Source organism: Chiloscyllium plagiosum, chromosome 28 (genome assembly GCF_004010195.1).
Source record: "Chiloscyllium plagiosum isolate BGI_BamShark_2017 chromosome 28, ASM401019v2, whole genome shotgun sequence".
Lineage (NCBI taxonomy): Eukaryota > Metazoa > Chordata > Chondrichthyes > Orectolobiformes > Hemiscylliidae > Chiloscyllium > Chiloscyllium plagiosum.
The window spans coordinates 29,593,341-29,606,950 of record NC_057737.1 but is presented as its reverse complement, the minus strand read 5'-3'; the positions used below and the strand labels follow the sequence as shown (position 1 = coordinate 29,606,950).

The 13,610-nt window shown below is 39.3% G+C and overlaps 1 protein-coding gene across 11 annotated transcripts in view; it reads right to left on the bottom strand.

The window, feature by feature from the left end:
* Positions 1-13,610, bottom strand: part of auts2a (activator of transcription and developmental regulator AUTS2 a) — a 1,206,729-nt gene that overhangs the window by 646,015 nt on the left and 547,104 nt on the right. For 10 of the 11 annotated variants that reach the window (XM_043718603.1, XM_043718594.1, XM_043718601.1 and 7 more), the window contains one exon: positions 13,230-13,265. The exons of the other annotated variant lie outside the window; for it this stretch is intronic. In XM_043718603.1, coding sequence (XP_043574538.1) covers positions 13,230-13,265 — 36 coding nt within the window. The remainder of the gene's footprint in view (positions 1-13,229; positions 13,266-13,610) is intronic. 11 annotated transcript variants of the gene reach the window in all.

Here is a 13,610-nt window from a genome sequence, read left to right as displayed (position 1 = left end):
TCATGGTTATCCTTCCTTTTAGACACATTGAATTAATTACCTTGGATTGGTTTGATAATGGACTGAAAGCTCCAGTTCATAAGAAGGTAGGAACCAGCTGTTCTATCCATCTTGATCATCCTTTCACTTCAATCTACAGTCAAGATCTATATCTTTTCCCTCTCTGGAGCACAAGCCCCAATACCTGACATTAGCACACTCAAACCCCACCAATTCCCAGAGTTAGAATCAGGATCGGTATGTAACCTGTCTCTTATCTTAAGGAAACTGTAGGGCTATGCATATTAGCTATATACAATTCAAAACAGTAATTTCTTATTCCATTTATCAAATGGAAAGATGACTATTGTTATCCAGAGATCTCTGTGCTCACTTTTGCAAAGCACTCAACAACTGGTGGGTTGAAGGAGCGCTGCTTAGATTGTCACAACAAAAATCGTCCGAGTGTATCTCCATTATCAACTTTAAATTGGTCTTATTTTGCTCTAAATCTGTAATGTACAAGAACCTCAGTAGCATAAAAACAGAGCGTACTTGACTCTGCTATGATTGTCAGATCAAATTCAGGAGCTGCCATCTCTGACAGCTTGTTAACTATTACAGATGATAAGTGACCATTCATTTTTATATTAACATGACACATCTCCTGATAGAGGTGTGATGAGTTTTGCAGATTCTCAAATGTGGTTTTGCAGCATAGATAAAAAAGGTAATCACGCAAACGTCAGGCTGTGGTCACGCTCTTCCTCCTGAGATTCCCTGGGCAGCAGCAGGATTAGAAGAGTGTGTGATCTAATTGCTTTCCTGTTGGCGAAAGACTGATTCAGTAGAAAAATGAAGTCAAACAAATGATCAGAAAAAGCATATTTCTGAAGAAGATACGAACAGTTTTGATATGTTAGGCTCCTGTAGAGATGCTGGGAAAAGGTTAGTGTCAGGGGGCCAAAGTATGAAACAATGAAGAATTGAAGCTCAAGGTTTATTCATCTGTTTTCAGCTGGAACATGAAAGTTGATTATGAGGCCCTGTCATGGCCAGGAACAGAAGCAAGTGAACATCCATCATGGCAGTCAATTAAAGTAATTAGCTGCCACTGGAGGACTGTCCTGTCGGACTCCATGCCCCCAAAGGAGGAAGGGCCCAGGTTAGTTGCCTAATGGTGGCTTCCTGTTGGCAGATCCAGGGTCCATGACTCCAGGTGAGATTACAGGACTTCTCTGTGTGCCTCAGACTGCCCTGTAGAGGGCTTATTCCTAACTAGCCTCCACCAGTGTGGAGCATTATGAGGCCGAACTTTATTCCAAATTTTAAGCAGCAGAGAGAGGGTGCTTCTATTTTGACATACCCACTACAAAGTCTAGTTGCTGCTTTCAAGCTGGAAGCTTCTAATTTGCTCTTCATCTTGAAGAGCCCTCTCTCTGCCCTACACCAGGCAGCAAGTCTGCTTTCTGACCATTCATTAGCCACTCCAATAAGAGTCGCATACAGAGTCAGTTGTCCACAGTGTGCAGGCCTCTGACACCCAGGTCTGCCTGCCCAACAGTGGGATTGAGATAATTGTAGAAGAAATCCAGTCCCAACCCTTGACTTGTTTTTTTAAAATTAAACATTGCCATCATTAAGCTTCTCTATTTTGCTTTCCTCCAAAAAATTGTAAAGTACTCTTAATCTGTAGTCTCATTCATTATTATCACATATGTAGCATTCTCCCTCCGACCCCCTCACAGATTATTGGTTTGTTCATTTCTCCTACCATTTCTGATTTTGTAATTGATTAAAACCTGTTAAATATCTTTTCTTTCTGGTTCTGATGAAAATAATTCATCAGAACATTTATTCTTTTAAACTTTTCCATAGATGTTGTCTGCCCAATTAACTATTTTCAGATTTTTAAACTTATATTTAAGTTTCTAGTATCCAAATTATTTGCTTCTGCAATGAATAACTACAATTGTTTAACATGGTTATTATTCACTTGTACACACTAGAATCATAGAGTCATGGAGATGTACAGCACGGAAACAGACCCTTTGGTCCAACTCGTCCATGCCGACTAGATATCCCAACCCAATCTAGTCCCACCTGCCAGCACCCGGCCCATATCCCTCCAAACCCTTCCTATTCATATACCCATCCAGATGCTTTTTAGTGCTGCAATTGTACTAGGCTCGACTATTTCCTCTGGCACCACCCTCTGTGTGAAAAAGTTGCCCCTTAGCTCTCTTTTATATCTTTTCCCATCTCACCCTAAACCTCTGCTCTCTCATCCTGGATTTCCCCACCCCAGGGAAAAGACTTTGCCTATTTATCCTATCCATGCCCCTCATGATTTTACAAACATCCAAAAGGTCACCTCTCAACCTTCAATGCTCCAGGGAAGGCAGCGCCAGCCTATTTAACCTCTCCTTATTGCTCAAATCCTCTAACCCTGGCAGCATCCTTGTAAATCTTTTCTGAACCCTTTCAAGTTTCATAACATCCTTCCTATAGGAAGGAGACCAGAATTGCACGCAATATTCCAACAGTGGCCTAACCAATGTCCTGCACAGCCACAATGAGCTCCCAATTCCTATACTGAATGCTCTGATCAATAAAGAAAAGCATACCAAACAGCTTCTTCACTATCCTACCTACCTATGACTGAACTTTCTAGGAGCTGTGAACCCGCACTCTAAGGTGTTCAGCAACACTCCCTTACGACCTTACCATTAAGTATATACGTCCTCCTAAGATTTGCTTTCCCAAAATGCAGCACCTCACATTTGAAGAATTAAACTCCATCTGTCACTTCTCAGCCCATTGGCCCATCTGGTCAAGATCCCGTTGTAATCTGAGGTAACCTTCTTCACTGTCCACTACACCTCCAATTTTGGTGTGATCTGCAAACTTACTAACTATACCACTTATGCTCACATCCAAATCATTTATATAAAATGATGAAAAGTAGTGGACACAGCACCAATGATTGTGGCAGTCCACTGGTCACAGGCCTCCAGCCTGAAAAACAACTCTCCAGCAACTACTGTTACCATTTATAGAGATGAACATAATTTTTAACACAACAATTATTTTGAGTACAGCGCCCATTTTAATAGCTGAAAAGCTTAAAAAAATAATTTTTCTAGGACTGACTTGTTATGATGAGTACATTTTATATTAATGAATGGGTAAGAATCTACATTTATGCAGGTGTAATGTTCTTTTTTTCCCATTTTTTAAATCAAATATGCACGGGAATATATGGTTCACGTAAAAATCTATTGCAGTTACAGTGAACACATTCATGACTCCTGCCATTGGCATTCTTCACTCGGTTCCTAATCTCCTAAGCATCAACTTTCACCCAGAATCAGAACCATGTTTAACAAAAATCATTCTTTCATTCTTAAAACCTCAACAAAATTATAAAATCTGAAGCAAGTCCTACAACCAAAAGCAGTGCCAGATGCACACACGAATCAGTTTTCCCCCAATTTAATCAGTTTCAAATAAAACACAGATCTACAATTTGTAGCTTCCACATCACCTAAACAACAAAATTGGTTATGCCTCCCACTTTTATAGCTTTATAGATTACTGCTCAATGCAATGGACATCTCCACCAGTCCTTCAGGCCAGTCAGAGAGAACCTTGATTTTATGTCACACCCGTTCCCCACACCACCATCATTTCCATCGTGCACGAAGTCCTCTTCACTAAATTGAGACATTTTTAATGAACTTTTCTTCCCTGAGATCATAGAAATCTCTTCATCTGTATTTTCACAATGTCTCAATGCCCTAACTCCATTGTGTACATATCATATTTACAGAAAACTTCCCTGCACTCTGCGAGATGAAAAGAAAGTTGCAACATGTTGATCAACTGAAAGGGATTGAAAATAAATAAAAAAGACGAGGCATTACTGAAACGTTCTGAACTCAAAGGAGGAAACATATCCAGGACTATGTTGCAACATCTGAATGCAATATAACCTGGATTCAAAAAGATATTGAATTGAATAACCAGCAATGTCATTAAAGGCAGATCCTTAAGTCTTTTATGAAATACGTAAGAGAAGCCTACCATTTCAGCTTTAGTTATTAGCAGAAAAAAGGCAAAGCATTACCCCGATTAAAGATTCACAAGCAACAGAGCTATATCTCCTCAGTTTACCCAGGTAATGAAAATAGGCCAAGAAACAGATTAAACTAAAGCTACTACTGACTTCAAATTAATCATTTAAAAATTTCTTCAGCAGACTGGAAATAATGGCCAATTATTCTCCTCCCCTAAAAAGATGGGTGTGGACTTTCTCCTTGAATTGCTACAGACCTGAAGATAATGATGCTTGGACTTTGTGGTTGACAGTAATTTCAAGGTATTATTAAGCAGCAATGAAAGAATGATTGCACATGTGCAAGTCAAGGCAGTGCCTGAACCAGAAGAACAATTTAGGACGCCATGTTTCCATGATGTCACTGCTCTGTACACCTAGGTATTAAGGCTGCAGGTAACCTTGGACAGTAGCCCTGGTGCATTCTTGGGTTTCACATGCTGCAGTTTTGTTTGTGGAGGAGTGGACACTGAGTTCATCAGAAGAAATAAGTTTGGGCTCCATTTTGGGTATGCAAATCTCTCAAACAGTTTCCATTCAGGTAATGCTTAATTAGTTGGAAAAGGTGAAACTAACCGTAGCCTTAAAAATATTCCATCTTCTCTCCACTTTCTGGAAGTGCTTTAAGCAGCAACCAACACCCCCATGCCATCTACTTCAGAACGCACTGTAGACTTTTAAACCACTTTGCGATCACATTGTGCAATAGTATTACATTGCCAACCACAAACTAGGAGGTCAAATGAGGTGCTATTCCATCACTTTCCCAAAGGCTCGATTCCACATTTATTTAGTCAATTACTGAGTTGTGCTATCTGTCCTTTCCAACCCAAGCCCTCAACCTCATTCCATGGAGCTACTTGGGAAAAAAATATGCAGATATTTTCAATGTTTAAGTGCCTTTTTCCTCCACAAAGTGCCTTTACTGCAGTAAAACATCTGCAGGAACTTGACAGGAGAGCTGTCAAGAAAAATGAAACACTGAACCATGTAAGGATTTATAGGGATATATGGCCAGAAGCTTGGCCAAAGAAGTATAGCTTTAAGAACAGTCTGAAAGGAGGAGTGAGTATTTAAGAGTTCCTGAGATTTATAAACGTAGCTCTAAATTCTCAAAGGCAACATGTTTGGTTGCACCCACAATGGTGAACTCTCAAATCAAATCATACCAGCAGCTCACATATATTAAGTCGGGTCTTGTAACTTAGGTTGAGGTTGAAGTTGAAGTTTGTAGTTTTCATTGTTTTACGTGATTCTTAATCCAAAGTGGCAGCACACCCACGAAGCAAACCCCACCCCCTCCTCTGCCCCACCCCCGCTATGCCAAGCTGTTCTATTGCTAATGCTTGGTATTTGTTTGACATTTTACAAACACTAGCAAATCATGAACAAATGCAGAAAAGGCTGGACAATACCTAGGCTTACGCAAAAACGTACAAGCAGCGTTCACAAAATGTCCATCTAATGACCATCACTAATAAGAGATGCTGCTCAACGACATGTCCAATGCTAAATCCCCCAAATGCTGGGGGGTTTCCAATGACCAGAAATTGAACTTGATTAGCTACAAAAATACAATGCCTAAGCTAGGAATCCTGCAGCAAGTAACGCACCTCCTGATTCGCCAAAGCAAGTCAGACGTGAGATGGAATAATCACGACTCGTCTTGGATGAGTTTTGCTCCAGAAGCTTAGCACCATCCAGGACAAAGCAGCCTACTCAATCCACAAACATCCACTCCCTCCACAAACAACGCTCAGTAGCAACAATGTGTACCGTCTGCAAGATGAAATTCATCATGGCTCCTTAGGCTGCTTTTTCCAAAAGCAGAACCACTTCCATCCAGAAGGACAATGGCAGCAGATACATAGGAACACCACCATCATTCTGTCTAAGTGTGTGGCCACATGGCTGTTATGAGGGTCTTTGCACGCTGATTGGTATGCAGGCAAAGTTCTCAGCATTAACATCCTGTTTCGGAAGTCAATGCCATGTATGGAGCTCAAAGGTCGGCATAAAATAAGAAAACCAAATGTCGAATACCATACCTGCAATTTCCACTCCAAGCCACTCACCATCCTTTTTTTGGAATTATATCATTATTCCTTCAGTGTCACAATGTCAAAATCTAGGAACTCCCTTCCTAACAGCACAGTGAGTGTATCTCCATCAAATAGCCATGATTTGGAGGAGCTGGTGTTGAAGAAACAGCACTTCGAAAGCTAGTGCTTCCAAATAAATCTGTTGGACTATAAACTGGTGTTGTGTGATTTTTAACACTGTCCATCAAATAGGGGTTGCAACAATTCAAGAAGGCAGCTCATCATTACCTTCTCAATGACAATTAAGGGGTAGTAAAGTATGTTGCCCAGTCAGTGAAGCCTATATATCATGAATGAATTCTAAAAATGTACAGCAAACTAATTGCACTTTGCACGGAGGGATAAGATTTGAGTCATAGCAAGGTAGCTCCCCTTCAAAATGATAAATTTCTTCCCCATATAATCTCGAGTGCTGCCAATTGATGATCTTGAATTCTATTCTGAAGATTCCTCCTCAGACACTGACAGTCAGCTTGAAATTTCTTTGTAAAGCAACCCAAACAAAAGAAATAGCCAACTACCAACAACGTACCACAAGTCTGCAAGTATCAGCTGGTGCTAGGATTGACCCTATTTCATTGGGTTGAAAATCATGTGTTAACCACTCAATAAATGGTTATCTTTATTATTTGGTATTAAGTAATACATGTTTGGAACGAATGGCATGGAAACTTTCCAAACGACCATTTATATATTGGAGTGATGGGAAAGAGACATTTATAGCCTGGGATCAGAAACAAAATTCTATTTGCCTTAAATATGTTTTTAATAAATCTCTGTACACGTTTCGTTAAAAAAATACTAGCAAAGCACAGCTGCTTTTTATTTTTTCCATGTACATTATTAAGAGAATGTGGATTGTGTTGTAAATCGGCTGATATCCAAAGTAACTTATCCTTCTTTTCAAAAAAAAATTCTTAACTGCTTCCAACAATTTGCAAAAAAAAAAGAACAAAGTTTTTCCCTAAATGGATTCAGAAGCTTTCTTTTTGAAACAGGAACAATAGCTTGTTTCAGATGTCTGAGATGCTAATATTTCTTTGTGTTGTCAGGAACCCTGCTAAGAGGGGAAAAAGTATCAACCAGAACATAAAGAGATTGGATTGAAGTATTCTGGATGGTTTTGCACAGATTCCAGTTGGAACTTGTCAGCTCAAAACTGATTTACCAAGTCCAGTTCAGACCTGCCACTGGACTGAAATAGTTTAAACCTTCATGAAGTTATATTTCTATCAAGCATAGCAGAAAACTTGGGGGTACCAAGTCTTTCACTAGTACACTGCCCTGATTCAAGAAGCATTTATTAAATCTTGCAATGTATTAGCATAAAAATGTACCATTTCAAGTCATACTAAGCAACTTACATTGAAAGGTCCCAGGTTCAACCAGTGGATTGTGCTCAAATCTGGAACAAAACCTCCTGGGTTTCACTTCATCTCTGACTAGGTTTGCCATTATTGCTGATCCATCATTCAAAGAGCCAAATTTTCAGGCTGACAATCTACAAATTCAAATTAAGGGATTTCACAAGAATAGCCCTTAATTTTGACAGGGTCTTCAAGCGTCAAGATTAGAATGGTGCTGGAAATGCACAGCAGGTCAGGCAGCATCTGAGGAGCAGGAAAATTAACGTTTTGGGCAGGAGCCCTTCATCAGGAATGGCTGATGAAGGGCTCCTGCCTGAAACGTCGATTTTCTGCTCCCTGTTGTGCATTTCCAGCACCACTCTAATCTTGACTCTAATCTCCAGCATGTGCAGTCCTCTCTTTCGCCTAGGATCTTCAAGTGTGGTCAGTGTTATACTAGATTCTCACTAAAATGGGGAAGTGTGCTTATTAGTCCTAAATTGCAAGGGAACTTAACCAGCAGAGTGAAAATTTGTCAATTGAATTTGTTGTTAATTCTAATCTGAAAAAAAGTTCAGTAGTGATCATGATTGGCAATGATGGTGCTCTCTCTGTGGTATAGTTTGGCTGCAGGCATCCGTGCAGTAGATGGTACCCTATGCAATAGGGTCCCTGCTACTGAAGCCATATGGATCACTATGCCAAGACTTAAGCTTCTTAACAGTCCTTGTCATTCTTTTAAAGATTTGTATTGTTACTTTCTTTTTATAAACCTACATTTACAGCCCAACACAATCTGAAGATTTGTAAACATTCTGGTGAATGCGCAGATAATAATACTAGTTATTTCAGGTCCCATTTAAATAAATATTATTCACAATAAAGCAAAAACTAAACATCTTTTTAAAACTTTACAGTACTGTAAATACACTGTAAACTAAAAGTATGTGGTGGAAGATATTCTTGTCCTTTTACAAGATCTACAAGGCACAGTCATCCTTAACCAATTATAGCTGAGATAAAGGACAGCCCACACAATCTTGCCCGAAGCACAATTGGACGTCACTTTCAAGTGAAGTACAATAAAATTCCATTGCGCAGTTTGGTCAATACCACGAACTATAAAATTAGCCACATGATTAAGTGTGGTGCACAAATGGTACTAGTCCATTGAAATGGTTCTGATCTTGACTCTCCTGCTTCGCCAACTGTGGCTCTGAAACCTCACACCGTACAGCCTCCCATGCACCCCAACCCCCGAGAGAGAGAGAGAGAGAGAGAGAGAGACACACACACACTTAATTATCTAAACTCAATCCAAACCTGGAACTTGGTGACATGAGAATACAACTTTACAAGCTCATATATGTCAACTTGAATGAGATAGCTAATGTCACTGGGACAAGATTCCAGGCTTAGCAGCTTTAGGAGAAGAGAAACCCATGAGGACAAAATTAGGCACATGTTAAGCGATGGAAAGAGCACAAATGAAAGTGCAATGGCATTGTAAGGACTGCTTTAAGTTTCAATATTCACGTTTGGTCAGAATGCTGAGCTGTAAGTAACTGTGCTTTGGTGTGCACTAGATCAACTAATCAAGTTGAAGTGGGTTGGAGTGAACCGCAAGTTCTATGGCCTCATGCCATTTTCTTGTTGCAGAAAACATAATCTTGCTTCTTAATGCTACCCTTGATTTAATTCCAGCTGTCAGAAGTACAACTCAGCTTTGCTGAACATAGGAAAGGTGACCACAATGCGAAGTGATCCTTCTGCACAGCCATTTGGGAATTAGGCTGAACAAACTACAATATTTAAAATCTATCCTTAAATTTCAGCAAGAATTGAAACCACAACCCAACGGTGAAATGTTCAGGACAGAACATTTCACGTCAGCTGACTGCATGTTTTCAAGTCAGCACCGGTAATCCAAAGCATGGTGTTTCTGTTGATAGGAAAGACATGTGGATAGGTGAACAGCTTTCCAATTTTGAGTGTCAACACATAATTAGTTGTAGTACTCAAAATGTGCAAGGTCTAAGCTATACTTGGATACTGCATATTGTATAAGGTATGCTTCTGAAAGAGTTAAACAATGAAGTTGCAGTATGTTCCACCCAATTTGATGGTGTCAGTTATTGGGCTGGGAAGTAACAGCCTAGAATGCAACTGTAAAGGAGACAGATGTGTCATCTCTGGCTTTTGATAAGCTTTTTAATTATGCTTAGCTTATCTATGTAACATGTAACTGTTGTTATTTTAAATTAAACTATATCTTGTATAAGGCAAGTGTCTCTTTTCTTTGAGACTCAATAATGGTTTATCCTCTAGCACTTCTAATTAAATAGGTTCTTAGACCCAGTATAGAGGGCAGATTGGTGGCAGCACTCTCCTCCAATCATTTCCTGGTTGTGGATGGTCCCACAATGTCTGAAACTGCAGATTTCCCTGATGTAAATGTTGGCTAAAAGAGGAAACTAGGATTCCACCTACTGGATATAATTTCAAGCTTTAGAGAAGGAAGGAATGTTGCACAGAACTCAAGCTCATTAGATGACTACAGTCACAAAGGTTAAAAAAAAAAGCAGTAAACGACAGGTTTTGAAAAATGCTGAGCTCATAATTTAATAGGGAACTGAGTTACGTTCTAGAACCATAGGGGATATTGAAAAAGGGAAATAAGGGGGTAAAAGCTATGAGAATAAGCTAAATGGTAATATGAAAGGGGATATGAAAACCTTTTTTCAATCATACAATATTTTAAAATTTCATATCCAAATACACTGTAGTACAAAGGTAGCCATCAGAATGGTGTGGCCATTCGGAACCAAAAAGGAGACTTGTGTGTGCCAAGGTTACAGAGAAAGTAATGAAAAGGTTTGCTAGAATAGCAAGACCTCAGTTTACACAGAGAGACACAAGACCTCAGTTTACATGGAGAGATTAGAGAAATGGGGCTGCTCTTCATCAACCAGGAAGGATTTAAGGGAGATTAACGATCTTCAATATCTTTAAGGGTTTTCTGCCAGTCAATAAGGAGAAATCATTTCCAGTATTAAAAGGATTGTAACCATTCTGGGATAACGGTTATGATTTTTATCTACCACATAATGAAGCAAACTATTTCACTTAAAAGTTAACTTTTATATTTGAGATCTCAGTATTTGTCCAAAGAAGACCTATAGTTATATTTACATAGTCAATCCATGCCAAAGAAACTGAGTAGAAGCATTGACTGATATGTGAGGAATGGTCAGTACAGTGTGTTTATTTAATACGAAGACAGGGTGGAGCAAACTCAACAGTTAGCAGAGGGCAATGATTTAAGGTAATTGAAAAAGGATGACATGCACAAATATATTTTTAAACAGCGCGATTTTGTGAATTGAAATGCACTCCATAAATGAATAGCATAAGCAGATTTGAAAATGAGTTTGAAAAGGGAAATGGATGAATAGCTTTTATTCCTGATGAAGGGCTTTTGCCCAAAACGTCGATTTCGCTGCTCGTTGGATGCTGCCTGAATTGCTGTGCTCTTCCAGCACCACTGATCCATGAATAGTTGATAAGGCCAATGGGAAGGAAAGGGTCATTGGGACTAATTGGATGGCTCTTCAGAAGATCCAATAGCACAAGCAGGGAAAAGATCAATCATTTCCTCAGTGCTGTATCATGTTTATAATTGCATGAACATTCACTTTGAACAACTGAAGGACTCTTTTTTTATTATTATACATTCACAGGATGTGGGCATCACTGGCTTAGCCAGTATTTATTGCCCATTTCTAATTGCCCAGAGGACAGTTAAGCATCAACCATATTGTTGTGGGTCTGGAGTCAGGTGTAGGCCAGATCAGGTAAGGATGGCAGTTTCTTTCCCTAAAGGACATTAGTGAACAAGATGGGATTTTCCTAACAATGAATTCACAGTCATCATTAGGCTCTTTATAACAGCACGACATGCTATGGTGGGACTTGAACCAGGGTGCCCAGACAATGACCTGGTCCCTGGATTAATGGCACAACGATAACACCACTAGGCCATCACCACCCTCTTTATAGGGTATGACTGTCTGGTTTTATAGATATGATATAATCCTCAATATAATAGCTGGTAATATTCTTCTGAAAATCTTTATGACCTTACAATTAATTTTGTTAAAACTATTAATAGTTAAAATTTGTAATATAAATCCAGAGATAACACATTTATCATTATGTCAACTGTCACTAGGATGACAGATTTTTGGATAAAATTTTGCATGTTAAAATGGGATATGAAGACATTTCCAATAGCTTGCATCATAAAACAGCTGTCAGCATACACTCCAAAATCAGTACAGCACTGTCTACTGCTCTGAAAGCAATATCTTCTTTGAAACATGGCATACATTTTAAGTTTTCTAATGTATCACTCCAGGTAACAAAGTTATTATTAAGCAACATTAGTTATATGGAGCTAATAACGCCACTAAATCATTTATTTCAGCAAGAGACTGGCAAGAGTTCCAAAACAGTGTGTGGCTGTCAGAACTACAGTGCTAACGACCATTGCTATTCTGTTCATTACTTTCACTACAAATGGATTCCAGTGTTAATATAATGGCTCTTCCATTAACTTTATATGTTTATAATGATCTTTGGAGGTATAGCAGCCCCTTACCATTACATGCTCTAATATGCCATGACCTTTAATGTGGCACAAATTGTCTATGCTTTCTATTAGACAAACCTTCAATGAAACACACATTTTTGTATGGCTCTGAGAGACAGTGTTATATGAAGGTTCAGTGCATTTGTCTCATTTCAAGCATATTCTGAAGATTCCTTCCTGCGTGAAAAAAATTCCAATCTCCAGCTATAAAGAGATCACACCTACAACCACACTTTAAAACAAAAAGGTGTGCATCTCTAGCAGACATTTAAGAAGCTGTCTGCAGAATCAGAAGTGCTGACATCCTTTGATTTACAGCAATACATTTACATAGGAGATGTTCCAATTTTCTGGACACATTTGGCCAGTTCACCAGTTGTGAAATCTGGACTTGTGTGTATGGTCTTACTTCATAATCGGTATTCTTAAGCAAACACTGAAGATGCCCGAGCACCAAAGGAGTTTGCATACCCTGTCTCATGCCTCATGATCCATCTTCTCTGAATCACACACCTGTCAAACAAGGCTGCAGGCCATTAGGCTCGCTGTGTAAAATTTACCCCTTAATGCTGTGATAGTCCTTTTAATCAACTCAGCATTGTCAGAATTCTGAAGGGTGGTGGTAGCATATGTTTCTTTTTTTTTTAAAAGAAATAGTCTGCTGAATAACAAATAGTCTGAATAACAAGAACAGACTTGGTGATCCAATGCGATACACTCTACATGTTAATGAGATTTCATTCCAGAAATGACATTGACAGTTTCAATGTTGTTTGCCACTGGCTTCCCAATGGGGAGCAGCAAGTTAATACAATGACAATATAATTGCAATTCCTTCCTCATTAGGCAATGGAAGCCTTGCATCCTTGCATGACCCCCAGGTTACCAATGCAGCAGCATTAAATTTACTGTAGTAGTCCCCAAGGACTGTCACAATTCTTTCACTATACCTGTTTTAATAATGAGCGACTGAAATGTGTAATGGTTTAAAAGCTAAAAATGTATGATGATTGCAAATGTGCATGTATACTCACAAAATAACCAGTTCCCAAACTGGAATGTGCAGAGCTCTGCAAGAGAACAGAAGAGAAGAAAGGGAAATTAGTGATCATAATCCACATTATTCCATCCTCATGAGTTCATTAGCAGCACTCGTGTGCTTTCATCATGATGTTTCAGAGTTGGGGGAGGGTGGGGGAAGGGGGAGGTGGGGGTGGTGAACCTTGTCAGCTGCTTTGCAACAAGCTTGTACAGTCTCATTTTCTTCTCACATCTCTCATCAGGATTGAGAGGTAACACTCTATTTACAGATCTCCACATCTCTGCTGCCGCTGTAATTGCCAATTTATATGACAGGCAGCTGGGAAATGATGGCATCTTTACTTTGCACTGAGACTCAACAGACTAGTATCAAG